This window comes from Medicago sativa, chromosome 3 (assembly GCF_051527215.1).
Source record: "Medicago sativa cultivar Bolivia chromosome 3, Bolivia_mono, whole genome shotgun sequence".
Classification (NCBI taxonomy): Eukaryota; Viridiplantae; Streptophyta; class Magnoliopsida; order Fabales; family Fabaceae; genus Medicago; species Medicago sativa.
In genome coordinates this window covers 55,361,873-55,385,218 of record NC_140751.1, presented here as the reverse complement: position 1 = coordinate 55,385,218, position 23,346 = coordinate 55,361,873, and the positions used below count along the sequence as shown (strand labels likewise).

Below are 23,346 nucleotides of genomic sequence, written 5' to 3'. Positions count from 1 at the left end.
AGAATGCAAAATTCATTGGAAGTATACCAAAAAAAAAAAAATATTGATCTGCCGAGTTGATATCACATTCAGTATCCCACATGTGAGTGTGAAAACAAAGGTGACCGGGAACGAGGGTGAAGATGGATCCACAGGAACGGACGCACACTTTCAGATCTGCGAGAATTGCAAATGGCCATCAACACGAGAGATCGATATAATACGGAGAGCGAAGAAATGGGTGATTGAGGTTTCAGGAGAATGAGTATTTTCAGTGAGTGAATGAGAAATAGGATTTAGAGGGTTTATGGCGAGCGGGGGGGAAAAGTGAACATTGAAATGAAATGAGAGGAATATTACTTTAGAGGGAACCTGAAAATTGGATTAGGGTTTTACGAAAATGTGAACGGATGGGGGGAATTTTAGGATTGGATGGGGGGAAATATTGGGGTTGGGGGGACTCTTGAATTTTGGAGTAAAATCTTGTTTTATTAGTAATTTTTTTTGGGTTAATGGTGTTTTAACCCCTTGTAATATAGGTCATTAATATTTTTTTTAGATTCCGTCCTTGTAATTTGAAGATTTTTAGTTTTGAACATTCATGAACTTTGACCGTACAAAATAGATTATATGACAGTAAACCAGAATTTTCTCAAATTATAGGGGGCGAAAGTACAATAAATTTTGTAATTTGATGTCATAAAGATTTACAAGGGACAAAACCAAAAAATCTTTAAATTACAAGGATGGAATCTAAAAAAAAAAAATTACAGGAAAAACCAAAAATGACATATATTACAGGGGTTAAAGTACTATTAACTTTTTTTTTCCATAGACCGAATTAATTCGGTTTCATTCCTCTCTATATTCGGTCTCTGCATGCATTTATTTTTTAAAAAAATATTATTTTTGGCTGGTCAAAGAAAGACTTAGAGATGGAAAACACTTGCAATGGACATTTCTGTGTTTGATTTCCGTCTCTAATTTTAGAATTTCAAATTCTATCTCAAATTGTAATATTCCGTCTCAGCTGATGACAAATTACATACTGTCTCTGAATTCCATTATTGTTTAGAACTTTTATCCTAGTGAAATTAGAATATTTATACGGACAAAAAAATATTTTTAACCCTAATTTTTTCAAAATGGTACAGCTACGGATCTAGGTATAGTAGATTGAGAGTATTAACTCTAATTAAGAAAGCTAGTCTTCTCTTTAACTAGTGATTGTTGAATCAATTGGGAGTATTAAGCTTAAACCATGGTTGAAACAATCTTTAACCTGAGTTAACAAAGTCTTTCTTTTGATTAAGACTTTAAAATGGCTAAAGTACACCTCACATTGCATAGCCAATTGCCCGTTCAAAACTAAATTTAATTATTTAACAATCTTTAGAATTATTTAACTAGTGAGATGAATGACCTTAAGAGCTGGGTGTCTTATCTATTCCGAATAATAAAATGTTTTTTTTTTTTTTATAATAAAATGTTTATAAAACTTAGATTGACATGCATTGTTTAACTACCAGTTAATTAATAAACACTAAGAGCTCAATAATTCACATGAACTCAATAAATATTTAACTATGACATAGAGAAAAACTCAAAGTCAATGATCTTTGTTATATAATCTTGAAGGACTAATAGCTTTTTCCTCACCATTCATCTCACTCACAATATTAGCAAATTAAAATCAAATTACAACAAAATGTGTGATAAAATGTTTGACGCTGCACTTTCCTGTGCTCGTGATCACTTGCTTCCACTATTAAAGGTAGCATTCAACATGATTAGGGGTGTCCCAAAAGAAATTGCAGATTTGAAAGATGAACTAGAGAGCATGGAAGACTTCATCAGCAATGAAGATAGATTGGCTGATGAAGAAGAAGACAAAAAAAGAAGTGATGCAATCAAAGCAAGGATGAAGCACCTAATAGAAGCATCTTTTGACATAGAAGATGTCATTGATGATTATATCTTCCATGAGGAACAACAAGCTCCTGATCCTGGATGTGCCGCTGGTGCCACAAACTGTGTCAAAACTATGGCTCACCGTCTCCAAATAGCCTACACGATTCAGAACATCAAATCCCGAATGAGTGAAATAAAAGATACAAGTGAAAAAGATCAAGCCTTCCGTCTCCAATCTTCTTCGGATAAAGCATCAAGTATTTCTGCAACAAACATAAACACCTCATTATTGCAGAACCTTCGAAAGGCTCCATTTTGTATGAATGAAGCTGATGTCGTGGGCTTTGAAGAGCCCAAACGCATATTGTTTAATTGGCTGGTGATGGGAAGAGTAGAGCGTACAGTTGTCTCTATTGTAGGAATGGGAGGGCAAGGAAAAACTACTCTGGCCAAGAAAGTTTTTGAGAAGATCAAGGTCTTAAAACAATTTGACTATCATGTATGGATCACAGTGTCTCAATCATACAGTAAAGAAAAATTGTTGAGGGACATTTTGCTCGAGATTTACAAACAACAGAAACAGGATCCTCCTCAGAGTATAGATGAAATGAACGGAGAGCCGTTGATTGATGAAGTGATAAAACAGTTGCAGCAAAAAAGGTACTTTGTCGTGTTTGACGATGTATGGAACTTAAATATTTGGAATGATATTGAATTTGCTATGATTGATAACTGAAATGGTTCTAAGGTATTAATCACAACAAGGAACATGAATGTTGCAAATTCCTTTAAGAGATCTTCTTTTGTTGAAGTACATGAACTTAAAGGTTTAAGTGAAGAAAAATCTTTAGAATTGTTCAATAAGAAGGCGTTCCATAACTTGAGTGGATGTTGTCCAGAAAATCTTATTGATATATCTTCCAAAATTGTTAAAAAATGCAAAGGATTACCTCTAGCAATTGTAGTCACTGGTGGTCTTTTATCTTGCAAAGATAGAAATCCGATTGAATGGTCTAAGTTTAGTGAAAATATAAATGCAGATCAGTCAAATGAATATTCCATAATAAGAAAAATTTTAGGATTTAGTTACCATGATTTGCCTTACTACCTCAAGTCATGTTTTTTGTATTTTGGATTATATCCTGAAGACTATAAAGTTCATTCAAAGACATTGACTCGTCAATGGATTGCTGAAGGGTTTGTGAAAGAATACGAGGGAAGGACATTGGAAGAGGTTGCAGAAGGATATTTAAAAGAGTTGATCCATAGAAGTTTGGTGCAAGTAGATTCAATCAATATTGATGGAAGAGTAAGAAGTTGTTGTGTTCATGATCTAGTGCAAGAAATGATCCTTAAAGAATACGAGGATTTAAGCTTTTGCCAGAATATTATTGAGGGAAGACAATTGCCTTTATGTGGAATGATTCGGCGCCTATCAATAGCACCCAATTCTGATAATCTAATGGAAGGTATTGAAAGCTCACATGTTCGATCACTGCTAGTTCTCGAACCTAATACATTACTTAAATCCTTTGTGAGGACTATCCCTGCAAAATATATGCGGTTGAAGGTGCTTGCTTTAAGCTCAAAACAAATTGAAATTCCTCATGATTTGGGAAGTTTGAACCACTTGAAATTTTTTGGGTTCAGGGTGATTGGAGAAAAATATTCTGAACTTCCAAAATCCATTGGCATGCTTGTGAACCTAGAGACTTTGGATTTAAGAGATACAAAGTTTGAAAATCGTAATATGCCGAAGGAGATTTGCAAGCTTAGAAAGCTACGTCATTTTTTAGGCGATTGTCTGTCTTTGATTCAATTGAAGGATGGTATTGGAGGCATGACATCCCTCCAAACTCTAAGTAAAGTATATTTAGATGATGGTGAAGATGAAAATGATAATAGGGTAGTAGAGCTAATCATAGAGCTAGGAAAGTTAACACAGCTTAGGGAATTGGGCTTGGTTGTTGTTAGTAGTAAATATATGAGTGCTATATCTTCCTCAATCAATAAGATGCAACAACTAGAGACACTACATATTTTTGGAATCAAATTAGACATTTTCATTGATCTGGATTTGAATTCACCCTCACCTAGGCTTGAACGTGTTAAACTCTTTGGATATTTAAATAAATTACCTGAGTGGATTTCAAAACTCCAATATCTTGTTAAGCTGGATTTGCGTCGTTTGAAGGAAGTGAATGATGCAATGAAATTACTCCAAAGTATGCCAAACTTGTTGTCCCTCCATATCTCTGGTGTTCCTGATTATGAAGACAAATTGGAAAGGTTACATTTTGAAGATGGATGGTTTATGAATTTGAAGGAACTATATCTTCGTGATTTCTGTAACTTGAGCTACATCCTTATTGACGAAGGTGCATTGAGTTCTCTGAAAAAGCTCACTTTATGGTACATTCGCCAACTGATGACGTTACCAACTGGCATTCAATACTTAAAGCTTGATGTTCTCTTTCTTACTGATATGAGTAGGAAACTTGTAAAGAGCATTGATCCTGATGAAGGAGAAAAGCATTTGATCTTCAAGCAAGTGCCCTCTATAGAAATATTTTTTACAACAATTGATAGAGCACGGGGCGTATACTAGAGAGCATTGTTCCTGATGAAGGAGAAGAGCGTTGGATCTTCGAGTGGAAAAAAAAAAAAAAAGGTATGCTTAAGTTTCCATTCAATTTAAAAGAAAAAAAAATTGAAGTAATATTTACTGCTTAGTCATTAAATTACAAGCATTATGCAATTTTTTAAAATAAATATCGACTTTTGCATCCTTTTACTTTTCTTATGAATACACTCTTGTTTAATTTTACATAAATCTCTCATTTTTTTGGCAAGGTTCTAAACCCTGAAAGGGCTAATTTTTTGAATGGCATCCTTATATTGAACTGTCCAATCATTGTAATGATTGTGTTTTATATTGATAATTTCGTGTGAACTACAGGTGATGGTTATCAGTGGACTTTTATATCAGTGGCATTGCTTCATTCGGTTCCTTTCCTCAATAAAAAAGAATGTGTTGTTTAGCATTGTTATTTTACTCAAGAAAATTGAGTTGTTTATGGTGTATAATATATGTTGTGAGATTTGGTTGTTGTTTTTACTTATCTTTGGAGCTGTGACTCTTTTTCTTTGTATTTTGTTTTGTATTATTGTGGCCTCAGCTGCCCCCTGCTTTTCTTATTGTATTTTTCATGTTTATATTGAGTTAGAGTACTCTTTATACTCATTTCTATATATGATAACTTTGGGATTTAAAAAAGTATCTATTATTATTACTAGAGCAAATACTCTTCATAAAAAATAACTTACGGGTTCAAAAAAAAATTACTATTAGAGCAAATTACAATAACCGCTTGTTAAATTGTCACTCACACCCCCTTAATTTTGCCAAATATATTAGATAATTCATTGTGAGGTCTAAAATAAATTCTTAAGGAATGACATGAAAAATTTGACATTCTAATGTTATCAAATGAGTATAAAGTGAATGAAAGTGACAAATAATATTTGCACGATCATATGTCTCTATGAAGACAACTTGCTCATATTTGGTTTAAAGATTCACGTTATGAATTATGTGAAATCATTGTTTATCAATAACATTGATAAGAAAGACCTAGACAAAATTGAAGTAATTCTTGGTTTCAAGATTACTAGATCAGAAAAGAGAACTTTTTTGATAAATCTCACAAAGGTGAGAAGTTCTTAAGGAAATATTATTATTTCACCGTAAACTTGCAATCATATATTATGATCAAGTGTAAGAACACTTGAGATGGAGTTAGAAAAACTGATGCGAGCATCATTGGCAATACTTAGGTATGTCACTGAATGTATTAGACCCGACATTGCCGATGTCGTAAAACTCTTATGCAAGTTTACTAGTAGACGGATGAGAAGCATTGCCATGCTATAGAAAGAGTCATGAGGTGCCTTAAGAAGATTATGACTCTAAGATTACTTCACTAGGAGTAACCTATTGTACTTAAATGGTACAAGATATAAAATAGAACATCTTTCAGATGAATATTTAGCGACTAGTGTTTGCATATTGAGCATCACTAGAGGAGTTGTTTGTTAAAACAAATGATATTGACTCAGTCCACTATGGAATGAATCTGAGATGAGAACACTAGAGAAAACTAGTGGAGAAGCAAGTTGACAAGATGCTTGCTAGTTGAAATCCCTTAGTGGATAAAACCGTTTCCAGAAGTGTTAATTTATTGTGATAGTCTGCAGCTATTACAAAATTGAGAATCGTTACCACAATGGTAAGAGGCGATTATTAAGGCACGAACACATAGAGAAATAGAGAGCTAGCTACTCTCAAAAGGAACGGTTAAACTAGATCATGTACGTACTGATAAAGAATTAGTCAATCCTTTGACGAAAGGAATTACTAAAAAGAAAGTCCTAAACACATCCAATAGGATGGGACTAATGCCCAAAGGTCACAAGTGATGGTAACCCGACCTACATGACTGGAGATCCCAAGAAATAGGTTCAATGGGTAATAACAAGTCACAAGTGATAGAACATGCTATGATAAAAGTAAGAAAGCATGATTCCTGCAGCGATAGAAGGATGAGATAATAGAAACTCTTAATGAGATCTATACTATATTTGGAGTGGAGTACATAGCTACAGGAGTACTCTTGATAGACTCACCTATACGAATGTGGAACTAAGGGCCGGTTCCTATGGGATTCGGGGCAGAATACCTAGAGCGTTCGTTAAACCGGGATACACGTCCAAGGCCATAAACGCACGGGCTTTTAGAATACACCTTATGAAAAGGTTTGTGTGTGGGTTCTATGTCTGAGATAGAGTTCAATGCTGTAAGCAACTCTTGTTAATCAGAATTTTACTCGCTATGCAGAGGTTCAAGTTGTAGGCGACACCTTTGTTTACTAGCAAATCTTATCGAGACGTTTTTGACGTTATGAAACCATTTTTTAAATTCAAGTGGGGGATTGTTGGAACATGTGTGGAAATTGAGTTAAACCATTGTGAACCTCCTTGAAGCTGCTCACAAGCCTTCTTACTCTTTTGTTGTTATGCTGCTCACAATGTTAAAGTGTAGATAACTAAGAGGAATAAACAATTACTTGCATAACAATTACTTGTAGTAATTGGTTAACTTGTAAATGCCATATCTGTTTTAACAGTTAGTTAGTTATAACTGTTATTAACCATATCTGTTAGCTAATCATAGTTTAGTTAAGAGGATTGAGTTGTTGTTCTATATATATGCTGTAAGCAACTCATTGTAAAGTTAGATTTTGTGAATGAATTCTTCTGTTTTCAATGCAGTTACACTTTGTTCATAGTATCTTTCTATGTTAGGTTTCTCATGTATTGGAGAATCAAGTTCATCATTTTACACACACCAAGGCATGAGAGTGAAAGTTGAAGCTTTGGTGGATGATGTTTATAACGTGCATGTGCTTTATCCTACAACATCGATTAGTGTCCCTCAAATCGTTTCTTCAAATTGAATATTTTATTTAATTTCTATGATTGCAAATTTCAGTGAGGGAGTGGCGATTTAATCAAAGCAACTGCAATGGTAGCAGCTTCAACAGTGAGAATATTTTTAGTTGCTTTTGAGTCGGTGTGTCAGTGTGTGTAGTGTCATGTATCTTGTACTTTGTGGGTAGTTGGCTAGGTTGGGAGTTGGTCTTGCTTGGTTGTTTTGTTGGGTTTTTCGAGGTGTTGGTGTCTTTAGGGGTTAGGAAGAGGGCCATGATAGGTTTTATTTCATTGTGACATGTAATTGTTGGTAGGGTGCAAATAGGCCAAGGCTGCCCGATACAGGCATATGACCTGACCTATTTAAAGCTCGGCTCAAGCTTTTTGTGATGTCTATTTAATTAAGTAAGTTAATTAAATATCGTATTAGGTCTATAATACGTGTTAGAGCACTCTCCTTCTAACACTTTCTCTAGTTGAAATTCATATACGTGATCATACCGGTCAATTTATATATAATATCTCTTTCATTATTGTTATTGTTGAATTTGTCTTTATAAACTCCGACCTTCATATGATTTGGTTATGTTGTATCAGACGTATTGGTGTGATTAGTCATTCATAAGATTTGGCTATTTAGTAGCATGCCTATTCTTGTGCTTACAGTTTGGTAAAACTGTACATATTTAGTATTAGGTCTAAAAGAAATGTTAGAGCACTCTCTTTCTAACACTTTCTCTAGTTGAAAGTCATAGACGTGATCTTGATTTTTCTACAAGGGTACAACTAACGAATGATGACAAGTCTGAGTCTATTTAAAAAACACATTTTTAATGCTAAATTGCCAAAATATATTAACTAAATCAAACTTGCTCTATCTGTCTTTTCTTTTACTAATCAATGAGAAAGATAATCCTGATCTTGATTTCTTATATGAATTAACAATGACAAGTTTAATCTATTAAAAAAGCAATGTTTAATGTTAAGTCATCGATATAATTTTTTTTTTTTGAGAAAAAGTCATCAATATAAATTAGCTGAATACAACTTGCTCAATATATTTATTAAAGAATGACCAATGGTGTTTAACAATATTTTATCTTTACGCTGGCTAAATTGAATAACGCAATTTGAAGCGGAGGGTGTTTTTCTTGTATCTATACTATACAAATAAAGTAATTTTGTGTGACTTTTTCTTCCAATTATACTATTAAGCAAATTTAATGAATGCTATTTTGCTGGTGTCATTTAGAAAGATAAGAATTTATGTTATAGATATTATATTTTTTTGAAATCACTAGTACAAAAAACCCTTTTTAAGTCGGTTAAAAAGGGCTTTTTAAGTCGGGCGCGCATCCGACCTAATAGCTCCCGTCATAAGAAGTATTTGCTTTTGAAGTCGGAATCAACAACCGTCATAAGGCATCATTTTTTAAGTCGGTTAAAAAGGCTTCTTAAGTCTTGCGTGCGTCCGACCTAATAGCTCCCGTCATAAGAAGTATTTGCTTTTTAAGTTGAATTTAACAACCGCCATAAGGCATCTTATTAATTTCTTAAGTCACCCAATTTTAACCGACTTAAAAAATTCTTATTTTCTTTTGTTTTACTATTGCATAGATGCAGAATATGCACCGGTTTTTTTTTTCCAACAACAATTCCTTTGTCCACTACATACATGCAGAATATCTCTTCTTCTTCTTTTTTTTTTTGACAGAATACATGCTTAATATCTAATGTCACTAACTTGCAGTAATAGAAAGATACATCAAAGAGCAAACCATAACCAAAATCTACATGTACTAATTAAATAAAATCATAGAACTATAATGCCATACGAAAGTAAATAGTCACATGTTAGGACCAAAATGCAAATAGTACAAAAAAAACTCAAAACAGGGCTAACACTAAGCTAAAACCCAACTGCTAAAAAAAAAAAAAAGTCTCACACTAAAGCTTACTCCCACCTGCTCCAAAAACCAATCTAGCACTAAGATGACTCCGCATTTGCTTCAATAAGTTCCAGAATCAAATTTGCACATCGTTCTTGAACATTTTTAACTTCATCCTTTTGGAAGGGAGTTGAATATGCAAATGTCTGAATAAATAAATGATGGCATAATATTAATTTATCATATAAACATGTAAAAATTAAATTAATTAATTTATAATAGTTGTTAATGAAATCTTATACGTACTTGCATCTATGAATCCACAACACTACCGGATACAATGTTCAACATATGTAGCATGACAAAGTATATCCATTCTCGTAACAAAAAATTGCCTTCAACTCTGAAATTGAATATCAAATGTGACCGTTTAGTCGGTAAATACTTTTCAAAATAGAAGAAACACAACTACACAACCTCTATTAATTCAACTTAAGCATTTACTTACAATTTTTTCTGCAACAACACGAGTTTCTTCTGATGTATACTCTCCTAATAGTTTTCTTCTGGCTCTTTTCCACTTCTCATGATGTTGAGGTGGAGATGGAGGTGGAACTTCTGTGTCACCAGCTGCTTCTTGTCTTTCTTTTAATTTTTCTTGCATCATCTTCTTCACAAGTAAATCATATCCCCCTTGAGACAATCTATGGGGATATTTATTATTAGATTGAGTCTGTTGTGCATTCTGTCTTTTCTCGTATATAAAAAATACACTGATTCATTAAGTAATACTAAAATGAAACTTGATTCAGGAACTACATAATAAATTAAACTAACCATAAAGGAAGAATCAGCTCGCATCCTAATAAACTCCTACCATATGCCCTGATCAATAAATCGTAAGTCTAGATAGGAGACTTGTAACTTTTTTCACCACCAAATAAATACTTACTTGTTAAATTATATTTGTATGCTCTCCAACGCTCACCCTCGTACGATATAGTTTTCTTTTTCACAATCTTATCATTCGGCATATCCCATTTATGCTACATTACACAAAATATAGGAGTTAGTATATGACAAAATTAAAGTTAAGTACTATAGTGACAAACACAATTAAAAATTACCGTGATTGATTTCCAAATCTCATCCTTTGTGGCACCAGGAATACAATCCCAATCACTTATCAGAATACTTGTCCACTCTCGAGCAAAGGAAGCCACCTGGAGCTTGAACCTTTTCGCGTTTTCCCCTGAAGGTAATCCATTTGATTGGAATTCAATTGGTAATTTCTCACCCTGTCCAGTTTTCGTTTTCAAATTCTTCATCTAGGTGCGACCTCTTCCCCTTTTTCGGTTAGATTGAGTATTCAACCCACTTAGTGAAGGACCTGCTGGATCACCCAATAAACATAACTATGGTTAGTAACAATTCAAGCTCAATACCATTAATATATAGTACACAACCAAGAATCAATTAAAAACTGCATATTAAACTCACCAAGGAAATGAAAACGGAACAGTAGCCAAAAAATGAGATTACAGACACAAAAAAAAAAATCATATTTGGTCATAACAAATACCGAGGTTTGACACTAATAAATTAAGTCAAATTATTCATTATCATAACATTAGCCAAACCCAAACTACAAACTTGATACATGGTGTCAAAATAGAATGAAAATTCAAATATGGATTTGTAGCTCAACAAATTATAAATTTTTCCATATGTAAGTTACTTCTACATAAAACTAGAAGTCATTCGTAAAGGGAAAAAATATCATTTTTTTTATTAATATAAAAGTCAAATAAGTTTGCAAATAAAACAAGAGTGAAAACATTCAGAATAAAAATGCAAAAGCAAGATCAAGTAGTTTCATAGTTTAAGTGACATGAATTGTGGTAAGAACAATTGACAAGTCACTGTGATTAGAAAGTAATATCCCACAATCACAATCATATGCTTCTCTGTGAAAACAAGTAAAACTATTAACTACTTCTCTAATGGAATGAGTTATAGGCTTTACTTCAAAGTTTGGAATCTCTATGATACAATTAAAACAAAAGTCACCATTTTATTAACCACGATTGATTTGATTGAATATTTTCTCATTGCTATATAATGGAAAGTGTCTCTCAAGACTGTTACGTTCTAATAAATTGAAGGACTTTTTAGCAAAACTGAGGACTAATAGATAGAGCAATTATATATCTACATGCTTAAGGTTTAAAAAAGACTATGTTATGAATTAATTCTTTAACTAATCAAAATGTGATAATGATCATCATCGATTACTATTATATATGCAGACATTCTCTAGATACTATAAACATGAAGTTTTTCATTTTTAGTTAAAATGTTGACTAAGCCTGAAAAAGATGTGGACTAAGCTTCATATAAAAAACTAAAAAGTAGACCTGGCTACCATTCATCATCTCATTTCCTATGTCCCATGCCACCTTTCCAGTTTCATGTATATAATTTGAGAAAATAGGGACTACTGTGATGTGATATTTCTATTACAACTCATAATTGATGAAACTAATAAGGTCCATATATATAAAATAAACACTAAATATCACTAGTATCAATTATACTTAAATTGATGGATTGGCATTTTATTTCTGAAAGGGTGTGAAAATTAGACAGCTCTTCAACTTCAAGTATACTAATTCGGTGATCAGATCTCTCTAGTCTCCATCACTTCCTCTCTTTTTTTTACTTCCCATCATTTCTTTTTATTTTTTTTAACAAATATTGATGTTTTTCATGTATTTTTTTTTAAGATAAACATTTGTTTTCTTTCTTATACTATACTGCTGCTAATTATGTTTGTAGTTGTACTGAAAAATCAACTTACGTTGAACAGATAAGGGTTACCTTTTCCATTATATAGCTATATATATTTATTTTGATATGATGTGGAGCTGGCTCTTTTTGTTCTTTTTTAAGTCTATTTCTTAATAGTTCGTTCATTAAAGTTTAAACTTGAGAGACATATTGAAGTTAGGATATTGATACTCACACAAAAACATTCACGTGAGACTCATAAACCATTATACAAGCTATTGTGCACTATTCAATTCTAATCATGCATCAAAATCAAATGATTTAGAGATATCAATCAATATATCAGCACAGATTTGATTTGTCCCTGATTTATCCCCGTTCCATCACAACCCACCAAAAGGCATGTCAAATGTTAAAATAACTTATATAATGCAATTTAATGTGGTGGATTTGTCAATTATATAATTGGGAATTTGCATCTTCGAAGAATAAAGGAAGAGGGCTTTTAAGCATTTGAGATTGTAAAGATTACAGACAAGGACATATTGAAAATCTGAGAAACAGACATGAAACAAACGTGAAAGATATATACATTATATGTCTTCACTAGTACTCTTAGAGTTAGTATAATATATACATTATATTTCTTCACTAGTACGATAAAGTAAAAAAAAACGATAGAGTTAGTATAATATATACATTATATGTCTTCACTAGTCCTACTCTATCGTTTTTTTGTTACTTTATCGGAGAAGACTGCATGAAGAGTTTGTAGCAACGTATAGGATATTTGAAATTTAATAACATTTGATAAAAAGACATTCACCAAAGTCCAAAACTAGTGAAAGATATAGACCTGTATATATTATATGTCTTCGCTAATCAATTGAGGTTTATATATTGTAGTCTCTAAGTTGAAGAAAGTCAATTAATTTAGTAACTTTTTTTCAAATTTATCACTTCAATTTCAAATATCATAGAGGGCTTTTTTTTTCCTTTCCTTATTGGTGAAATTCAACCCAAATGTATTTCCCTTTTCAGCTTTCAAACACATATTATTTAAAAAAAATCAAATTGCACCCTGGTCCATGAAACATTCAGAACTGTCAATTAAGCCAACCTAATCCAACTCAACTCTGCTTTGACCCATGTATGTCAAAAAGTAATCAAAATCTAGACCAAAAGCTGGTTTCAAATTATACAAGAATTATTAAGAAAAAGTACTTTGAACATGAAGCTAAGAAGTGGGTCGTAGTTAAAACTTAAAAAGTAAGTACTTTGTCATCAAGTTAACAAGTTCTTTATTAGGTTTTTTTTTGGTAGTGTCTTTATTAGGTATGTACTACAAGTTGAACATAGTGTTGTGAAATAACAGTTATAGCGGAATTTGAACAATAGGGAGTCAAATACTAGCATAATTCGAACAAAATGTCATTTTCTGCAATCCTTAAACTAGAGGGATCACTTCAGAACAGTGAGTAAAATAGAATTCAGTGACATACTTGAATTGACAGTGAAGTAGTTTGTCTTCCTATGTATGTCGATATTTTCCACTCCAGCCAACAAAAAAGCAACTTTAGTATCCTGTAAAAAATAAAGTATAAATCAAAAGCCTTCAGGATGTTTGTATCATTACAATCAGAATGAAAGCCTAAGTCACTAGCTAACACGTGGACATCACATGGACCCTCCTATATCGTCCATTCCGAACCCTAATCTGCTCAGAGTTGTCCAGACCAAGGTTTTCAAGGCCCTTAAACTCTAATTTTCTACCCTACAAACTCACATTCAAACTGAATTGTCGGAGTGTGCTTGCATATCCCTTTTTCTCTATAATAACAAAACAACTTATTCACATAAACAACTTATTCACATAAACAACTTATTCACAGAAACAACTCATTCCTAAATAAAACTAGCATAACAAAAGTGATTACTTTGCACATAAAGAATAGTGAAGGGATTTGGAATGAAGTTTTGAAAGTGAAGGGATTAAGACAGAACCTGAAATACCAAGTCACAACCAATTTACAAATGAAAAATCCCCAATTCTAAAACCCTAAAACAAGGAAGGAAAGAGAAATTGGAGATCCAATTGGCTTACCTGTTCCGGCGAGGGTGAGTAAAAAAGTGAGAAGGTCCAGCGAGAGTGATTGAGCGATGACGGAGGCCGCAGCGAGTGAGAAAGAGAGAGCAAGTGAGAGCGGCTTTCATCGATTGAGTGAGAAAGAGAGAGCTTTCCGCGATTGAGTGAGAAGGAGAGAGCAAGTGAGAGCTATTGAGTGACAAAAATGGAGCAAGTGAGAAAGGTTCGACAGAAGTGTGAGATTCAGCGAAGTACTTCTTTTTAAGAAAAAAAAAGTTTGTTTTTTTTTTTGAGACAAAAAAAAAAAGTTTACTTTTTTGTTAGTTACGGAAAAAAGGTCATTTTTTTTTGTTTTTTTTTTTTTGAAGGAATTTTATTTTTTTTTTGTTGTCAAACATATAACACTATTAATTAATTTTTTTATTCGAAAAAAACTATTAATTTAATAAATAAATTTAATTAATTAATTAATAAATAAAAAGAGTGAAAGTTTATGATTCACCAAGAAATAGAGGGAAAAATCCTTAGGTCGGGTGGTCAATGGATTGACTTAAGAAAAAGACTTCTTAAGTCAATTGGTCAACCTAGAGACCTATTTAATTAAATAGGTTGGATTAAGATTTACGAACAAGCATATTAGACCCGTCAGACCGACTTATTTATATATAATATCTCTTCCATCACTGTTATTGTTGAATTTTTCTTTATAAACTTCAATCTTCATACGGTTTGGTTATGTAGTAGCAAACATAAGATTTGACCTATTTAGTATTATGCCTATTATTTTTGCTATCCAATTCGAATCATGGAAGTGGATTTTGGATAGACGGTGTTGTGAAAGTGACTCAAAATTGAGGTTTCTGGAAACAGCCAATTCGGGGCCCGAATGGTGTTGTCCAGGCCCAAATTTGCACTGTTTTTCAGCCTGACAACGCGTGAAAAATTGGTGCCCGAATGGAGGAATTCGGGGCCCGAATTGTCGAAGCAAAAAAATAAAATTGTAACATATTTTGGTCCAGATTTGTTCCAGTTTTTTTAGGATTCTTTTACTATAAATATAGACCATGTATTAGAGTAAACCTTGAGATAGAGGGGGCTGAAACAAGGGTTTAGAAAGGCAACAACAAAACTACGGTTTGTATAGAGTTTGCTTTTGGCAACAAACACTAGGGTTTGAGGGTTGATTCACCTTGGGAAACACTATTAGGATTGAGTCTCTTGCTTACGAGAAGAGATTGAGACTTTGGGTAGAATTAGGCGGGAGACTTATTTTTGTAACCCATTGATATCTCTTTTGTAAAATTACTCATCATTGTAGTGAAACGGAGGGCTACTCTCTCCCCAGACTAGGTCAATTTGGACCAAACTGGATAAACAGATTCTTTTGTGTTCTCTCTGTCTTTCTCGTTGTTTTCTACTTTTGACTTGTGTTTATAACTTCCATACACTTTGTTTTGGTTGCTTGATTATTACTTGCTCCAGACATCAAGTATTTATGGGTGTGATTTTTCATCGTATTCACAACAGACGGTCTACTTACCATTGTTTATTTGTACGAGCCAATTCTCTGTTCGCACCGGTCGCAATGTATAGTATGTTGTGCCAGGGACAAAGATAGATATGATCTATTTGTCTCTCTTGTTGATGATACCTGGAAACCGGTTGCTGTGCATTATTAGGTGTCTTCTGTAATTTTTTTTAAACTATGTAAATAGCTTTAGATAGAAAGTTGAATAGTAACAGTGATCTTGATTTTCCTATATGCGCACAACTAACGATGACAAGTCTGGTCTGTTTAAAAAACATATATTTAATGCTAAATCAAACTTGCTCAATAGATATTATAGATCGACCAAGGGGATTAAATAAGTATACTATCTGTCATTTTCTTTTACTAATCAATAAATAATGTCTTGCTAGAACATATATGAATAATAACATCACCACAATGCGGTCAGAGAAAGATAATTCTGATCTTGATTTCGTATATGGGCTTAATTATCAATGTTGAATGTTAATCCATCAATATAAATTAGCTAACTACAACTTGTTCAAGATATATATTAAAGAATGACCATGGTGTTTAACAATGTTTTATCTTAGAGTTTACGCCGGCTAAATTGAACAACACAAGAACTAATTTGGGAATTTCGGAGCGACTTTTTACACTTAAAATTATACCCTTAAAAAACTAATTTCGGAGATGTATGCGGATTGGCGAAGATGAACGGTTCTTGAGATTGCATGAGATGTGGAGAGGCACATGTGTCATTTAAGATAAGGCTATCATTGTTACATAAGATAGACATTATCATATGATATGCCCTCTATATATGTATATGTGTGTGTGTGCTCGTGTGTTTTTCTAACATGCATATGTAAATGATCTTGCACCATACACAAATATCTTTTTCATCATTAGATGATCTTGCACCATATCATGTCACATTAAATGCTACTGAGTTAGCTTATGGGAAGAATTGGAGTGGGATTTGATTAGAGACTCAGTCTGAACTAGTTAATAGTTACTATGGATTTTATAATATCTAGTATTGTCCTTTGGCACTTAAGTAACATATTGTTGAGTTGTGTGCAGCCAAAAATGCTTCCATTGATCATTAGCAGAATGAGATGAGATGATTTAGATGAATACCGCCACCACTTTGAATTTTAGACTCTATAAATCATAATAGATTATGGTTTACTAAATTTCGATTTTGTTGATGTTGATCACTTTCAATGGATCTTTTTCCTTATGATTTTGTTGATTGCTCTAAACTCTTTCCCTTGCACAGGTTTTATCTCACTGAGTTTTCTTGTCAAGGTTTTTAATGAGGCTGATGTTGAGTACCCTTAGTTATTTTCTATCTTTCATATTATTAAATAATTCTAAAGTGCTGCAAATTATTGGTGACGATCAAGAGGTGCCAACATAATTGAGATATCTCGATATAATGTGTGAATCCTTTGCACTATTGTTTTCTTAAAAACTGAAAGAAAATAAAAAAAAAATATATGAAATGTTTAGTGAATAGAATCAAATTAGAGATGTATGTTTAGATATTTTTTCTAGATAAAATAAACTAGTTTAGAGTGAATGTGAGAGTGACGCATAAGCATAAACCTTACTCAGTAAATTAGTTGGTAATTGTACAGCAAATTACCATAATTACAAATGATGTCAAAGTACTCAATATAATATTAAAAGTACTCAATATAATTAATTATTAAAGAATGACCGAGAGGGAAACACAAATTCTAAGTGTTCACATAGTAGGACTTTATCCTATATAAATCATGAAGGACTAATAGCTTTCCTCATCACTCATCTCACTCACAATATTACCAAACTCAAATCATAGATATTAGATACATCAAAGTGTTTCATAAAATGTGTGACACTGCACTTTCCTTGCTTCCACTAGCCCATGATCATTTGCTTCCACTCTTAAATGAAGCAGCCGACATGATTAGGGGTGTCCCAAAAGAAATTGCAGAATTGAAATATGAACTTGAAAGAATTGAAAAATTCATCAACGATGCAGATAGAATGGCTGATGCTGAAGAAGACATGGAAACAAGTCGCCGAATCAAAGCAAAGATCAAACAGCTGATAGAAGCATCTTTTCATATAGAAGATGTCATTGATGATTATATCTTCCTTGAGGAACAACAATCTTCTGATCCTGGATGTGCTGCTGGTGCTGCTGACTTGGTCAAAACTATGATTCTTCGTCTCCAACTAGCTTACAAGATTCTTCGTCTCGACCATACAATATAGAAAAATTGTTGAGGGACATTTTGCTCGAGATTTACAACCAACAAGGGAAATCTCCTTCTCAAAGTCTCCATGAAATGGATCGAAAGCCATTAGTTGATGAAGTGAGAAACTACTTGCAAGGAAAAAGGTATGTTGTAGTGTTTGATGATGTATGGGATTCACATTTTTGGTATGATATTGAATTTGCTATGATTCATAACAAAAAGGGTTCTAGGATATTAATCACTACAAGAAACAAGGATGTTACAGATGCTTGTAAGAAATCTTTTAGTAAAGCGCACGAGCTGGAACGTTTATCTGAAGAAAAGTCTTTGGAATTGTTTCAAAAGAAGGCGTTCCATGACTTGGACGGATTTTGTCCAAAAAATCTTTTTGATATATCTTCCAAAATTGTTGAAAAATGCAAAGGATTACCTCAAGCAATTGTAGTCACCGGTGATATTTTATCTCGCAAAGATAGAAATCCAATTGAATGGTCTAAGTTTAGTGAAAATATAAATGTAGAAATAGAGGAATATTCCACAATAAGAAAAAATTTAGGATTTAGTTACCATGATTTACCATGATTTACCTTACAACCTCAAGTCATGTTTCTTGTATTTTGGATTATATCCGGAAGACGGTGTAATTTCTACGAAGGCATTGACTCAACAATGGATGGGTGAAGGGTTTGTGAAAGAAGAAAGGGGAAGGACATTAGAAGAGGTTGCAGAAGCATATTTACTAGAGTTGATCCGTAGAAGTTTGGTGGAGGTGGCTTCAATCAGTATTGATGGAAGGGTAAAAAGGTGTCGTGTTCATGATCTATTGCATGCAATGATCCTTGAGAAATACGAGGATTCACTACAAGAAAAACTGCATTTTGCGACTTTTAAAATGGCAGATTGCGACTGTTAGAAGGGTTGCAAATGTACAATTGCGACCCTTCCACAACAGTCACGGATGTTGGGGTCGCAGCAGTCATTTGCGACCCTTCGCAGAACAGCCACTCCAACTGCCGCAACAGGTGCTGCGACAGTTGTCAACCGTCGCAAAGGAGGCTTTTAATTTAATTTAAAAGGGCTTGCGACCCTTCAAAACAGTCGCAGATGTTAAGTTTTTTTAAAAAAAAATAAAGGCTTGCGACCCTTCACCAACAGTCGCAAATGTTACTTTTTTTTAAAAAAAAAATAAAACTGAATGGGGCAGTTTTTGTTGCCAATTTAAATAAATATATAACAAAAAATATCTAAATCCCATATATATAATTCTTTCAAAACAATAAATAAAATACAAATCCAAATCAAAACAATAAATCCAAATCCAAACAATAAATAAAATACATAGTATTTTGAACAAAAGAAAATCTCATTCAAATCCAAATCCCTCATTTGCTTCATGAATCGCAAGCAGTAACCTCTCTTCCAAATGTTGTTTAGATGGATACTCCGGCAAATCTAATTGATTGAAACTGCATAAAGAACAATCGATGTCAATTCAACTCACATAACAAATGATTCATCACGAGATGTAATATAGCCAAAACTTGACCCGAAAAATTATGTCGATAGAATATATAACCAGCTGAAAGTAGAGAAATGGTACCATGTATGAGCAGAAGGCAAGTGATCAGAACTTCCATATGCCTTGTGTATTTGAAACTTTTGAGCACCTGAAATTCCTTGAAGTGCGCTAAAACCCTCTAGAGGCACCTGAAACATTGGAAGCAAAAATCAGACCCATTAATCGTACATTACATGTTCACAGCTCCAAGTCCAGCTCCAATTCTTCAATACAATGAACCAACATTATTCAATCTTTTAAAATACGAGAGAAAGCCAGAGTATTGGAATAGAATGCAAACTGAACACATACTCTTGCTTATGTTCACAACCATGTGACACATACACCAAAACTCTCGACCATTTGGAAGAAAGTAAACAGAAAAACTGGTGTAACAGAATGTAGCTAGCATTTAACTTATTCACATCTTATACATCCGAACTCCAAATAAAAGTATTTCCAATATGAAGGATAATTTCTCAACATAGAAAATCACTAAATTTTGGGACACTGCCAATAAAAGATCAAAATGTTTAAAGCTCTGAAAGAAATATACCTTGGAAGTGCCTGTCACAAACTGCAACAGCCTAGCCTTGTCCTCTTTGCTGAAACCTTGAACAACCTCCCAAAACCATTGAATCACCGGGGAAGCAGCACTATATCCAAAATATTCTGTATTTGCTCTCAAGTCATCCACTGAAATAAAATGTATAACCGAGTGTTAAAATTTCTTTTCTAGGAATTGAAAACTTGTAAAAATAACCAGCATCAATCAAATGAGCTAGAATGACATCAACAAAGGAAAATGAAAAAAAAGAACGAAAGAAACTCAACTAAGATTAGGTAAATTAATGTAACAAACTTACAATCAATATCGGGAAGTCCACTGATCAATAGTTCCAGTTCTTTGTCATTGAATATAGATATCAACTCCTTCGGAATTATTTCACCGAACCCTTCCAAGAAAGCATTTATTTGAGGTCGAATAGCAGTAGTCAATCGATGCTCAGCAACCAAATCAACATATTGTTGCTTATTCTCCTCTGTAACTTTAGTATTCCGTCCACCGGGAATCAACTCATAATCAGTCACCTAAACATATTCATTCAGATTAGACAGTTAACAATGAGGCAGCCAATGCATCAATATCATCTCAAAAAGTTTCAGAGCAAAGACAATACTTCTGTTCGTTCATATAAATGTATAAAGAACTAATTAAAATTATTTGTCATTGACTTAACAAATTAAACAATGTGGTTGGAGTGACTATAGTACCTGTTGTACAGCATCTGACCAGAGAGTTGCATTATCATTATTGCTTGAATCAGAGTTAAGGTAGACAAATACAGGCCCAAACACCTTTTTATAAGTCTCCCCTTCTTTAAATGCCATGGTTACTTCCTTCCCAGCATAGTGTGTGCTCACAAACATCTTAACAAAAACAAAATATGCAAATCAAATATTATAAATCCAACAATGTCAACTTTTTAACAATTTCAAACCCTTAGAGGTTAACCTGATGGTGTATAAACTTGGACCCTGAGAGTTAATCTCAACCATTATGAATAATTTGTTTTATAACTAAAAACTCTTTATTCACATACTACACTATAATATTGGTTGTAAGTGACTATTCAAGTTAAAACTGCATGCAAATGGTACAATACAAAGGAACAAGTCAATGTTAGGGGCAAATGATTTACTCAAACTGAAGGCATCATTCACTATATGAACATATTTAGTTCAGTAGTGAAAATGACTAATGTCAGAGTTCTAATGGCGATTGCAGCATCTCAAAATAGGCCTCTATTTTCCAGCTTGATGAGAACACTGCTTTCTTTCATGGTGATCTTTAGGAAGAAGTGTACGTGCAACCTCTTTCTGGTCTTGATCTTCTTTAACCTGATATGGTTTGCAAACTGCATGCAAAGGTCCCTATATGGATTGAAGCAGACCAGTAAAAAATAGAACACCAAGTTAATTAAGACACTCACTGATTCTGACTATGCTCAATCCAAAACAGATTATTCACTTCAATTTTTTCTTGATCTATGTGGATGTTCTGGTCTTACGGGGGATTGACGTTGATGAAATTAAGAAAGTTAAGACCCTCATAGATGTGAAACTTAGCTTCAAAGACTCGAGAGAGCATTCAAGTACTTCTTAGGCTTTGAAGTAGCTACTAGCTAGAACACAAGATGGAATATCATTCTGTCAAAGAAAATATACCTTAGATTTGCTCTAAGATCCTTGATTAACAATGTTCCTCCTTCCATACACTAGATCAATCAGACTTCTTCAAGAACAGATTATAGCATTGAATCTGATTAACAAAGGATAGAAACTCCATTAGTAACTAACAAAACGTAACATTGAATTTGTGGCAGCAACTCAAAAGTGCATTATCTTTATTGGGATCCTAACCAGTTTCAAGAGTGGTTAGATAGAAAGCCTAAACTACAGATCAATATGAGCCAGACTCATAGCAAGTAATTGGCTACAATATTACTTGTCCTTAATTTGTATGCCTAGTTTTAGTCATGATTTCTGATTATTGAAATGAACTTCATGTTTACAATAAATCCAAAACAAGTAATTTTGGCATAGTTCAAAAGATATCAATCTCCCCAAAAAAAAATCAACTTAAATTGCAAAGATAAGAATGTCACATGTTTCGTTATTTCTGAAGAGTTCCTTATTGCAATAATTGGTCACCTTCTAGGACAGATATAGCATGATCCCTAAATAGCAAAGCATCAAACATAGTTGAATTGCTAGAAAATAATATCATAAATGTACAAGGATACATTCCAATGACATGCATTTTCTATAGCAAAACAAGAAATTTCAATCAATTATAAGCCAAATGCATAAACATGATTTACCATTATCAAATTTCACCCTTCAGATGAGCCAACTTTTCCACCATAAAGGCCACCAATGGAAGTATTGCAAGACTAAGACTGCAAAACCAGCATAAGCCACTTACTGAGTTACTATAAAATTAATTGTAAACAAAAACAATCCTAACACAAACCTCAAAATAAATAATGAATTTAATAGTGCAGTATAACAAAACATCTGTGCAATGTTAGTGTCAAATATAGTTTACACAAACATAAAGGGAACTTATGATATAAAATACCAGAAAATTAAACACATTATAACTCAAAAACACAGCATGCGTCTCAAATATTACCTAACCAAATTTAGGGTTCAATGTTGAAAGACAATCTATAGCTCAAACTACATAGATCAAATAATTTTATGAAAAACTAAAAGAAATAGCATTACAAAAGGGTTTAAGGACGAAAAAAATGGAGAACCTGAGCGGTAAGAGGGCTGCGAGGCTTTAAGCTTGCGGAGACAGAACGAGAGATGAGCTGGTATTGTGAATCTTCGTGAATCATGAGACTTTGTTGATTATACGCCACTTGCCGGAGATGAATAAGAAATCACTTTCACTCGACGAACGAGACATCGAAAGGTTCGATTGGGAGACGATGATTTAGGGATCTGGAGTGTGATTTAGGGATCTGGAGTGTGATTTGGAGCAAAGAAAGATTAGAACGATTTAGAGAACGGTTCCTCAAGTGAAAGAGATTGGAACGATTAGGGATTGGAACGATTTGGAGAGGGTTTCTCTGATGAGTTTTTATTTTATTTTTTATTTTTTAATAATAAAGAGTGAGAGAGATATAGGCATAGTCTGTATGAGTGAGTGGGCTTTTTACTTTTAATGAACAAAAAGTTGCGACGGTTGCCCAAACTGCCGTATACATTGTTGAAAAAATAAAAAAATATACACATTGCGACAGTTAAACCCCAAGGGTCGCAATTTCAGTGTCGCAAAATGAAAGTTTTCTTGTAGTGATTTA

At 33.4% G+C, this 23,346-nt stretch overlaps 2 protein-coding genes and 1 long non-coding RNA gene across 8 annotated transcripts; 1 reads left to right on the top strand and 2 right to left on the bottom strand.

Moving 5' to 3' along the window:
• The first annotated feature begins 1,596 nt into the window (after positions 1-1,596).
• LOC146938475 (disease resistance protein RPM1-like) lies at positions 1,597-5,174 on the top strand. Its single transcript, XM_085752416.1, has one exon. The coding sequence runs from the start codon at positions 2,660-2,662 to the stop codon at positions 4,496-4,498; it is 1,839 nt and encodes a 612-aa protein (XP_085608542.1). The 5' UTR covers positions 1,597-2,659; the 3' UTR covers positions 4,499-5,174.
• A 4,995-nt stretch (positions 5,175-10,169) lies between these two features.
• LOC146938474 (uncharacterized) lies at positions 10,170-14,392 on the bottom strand. Of its 3 annotated transcripts, XR_015033376.1 has the most exons (4): positions 14,164-14,392; positions 13,562-13,643; positions 10,397-10,659; positions 10,170-10,315 (listed from the first exon to the last, which is right to left on the bottom strand). It is a non-coding gene; the product is annotated as an uncharacterized LOC146938474 (long non-coding RNA). The 3 variants fall into 3 exon arrangements; XR_015033375.1 differs by lacking the exon at positions 10,170-10,315 and having other exon boundaries at positions 10,396-10,662; XR_015033374.1 differs by lacking the exon at positions 10,170-10,315 and having other exon boundaries at positions 10,396-10,659.
• A 4,722-nt stretch (positions 14,393-19,114) lies between these two features.
• LOC146938473 (E3 ubiquitin-protein ligase UPL2-like) lies at positions 19,115-23,336 on the bottom strand. Of its 4 annotated transcripts, XM_085752415.1 has the most exons (9): positions 22,795-23,243; positions 22,354-22,431; positions 21,698-21,791; positions 21,172-21,403; positions 20,744-20,899; positions 20,335-20,560; positions 20,025-20,164; positions 19,511-19,617; positions 19,115-19,376 (listed from the first exon to the last, which is right to left on the bottom strand). In XM_085752415.1, the coding sequence occupies exons 5-9, from the start codon at positions 20,897-20,899 to the stop codon at positions 19,274-19,276; spliced, it is 732 nt and encodes a 243-aa protein (XP_085608541.1). In that variant the 5' UTR covers positions 21,172-21,403; positions 21,698-21,791; positions 22,354-22,431; positions 22,795-23,243; the 3' UTR covers positions 19,115-19,273. The 4 variants fall into 4 exon arrangements, with proteins under 4 accessions (XP_085608541.1, XP_085608540.1, XP_085608539.1 ...); XM_085752414.1 differs by lacking the exon at positions 21,172-21,403 and having other exon boundaries at positions 22,795-23,336; XM_085752413.1 differs by lacking the exon at positions 21,172-21,403 and having other exon boundaries at positions 20,744-20,902; positions 21,700-22,209; positions 22,795-23,264.
• Between the last annotated feature and the right edge of the window lie 10 nt (positions 23,337-23,346).

What these genes read in the sequence shown, in the direction of transcription:
- LOC146938473 (XM_085752413.1), bottom strand. Translation starts at nt 21,744, where the DNA reads ATGGAAGGAGGAACATTGTTAATCAAGGATCTTAGAGCAAATCTA. An exon ending in AGGATCTTAGAGCAAATCTA is followed by an intron (nt 20,903 to 21,699) that starts AGGTATATTTTC and finishes TTTGTTTTTGTT; the next exon opens with AAGATGTTTGTGAGCACACA. An exon ending in TTGTGACAGGCACTTCCAAG is followed by an intron (nt 19,618 to 20,024) that starts GTATATTTCTTT and finishes CCAATGTTTCAG; the next exon opens with GTGCCTCTAGAGGGTTTTAG.
- LOC146938475 (XM_085752416.1), top strand. Translation starts at nt 2,660, where the DNA reads ATGAATGTTGCAAATTCCTTTAAGAGATCTTCTTTTGTTGAAGTACAT.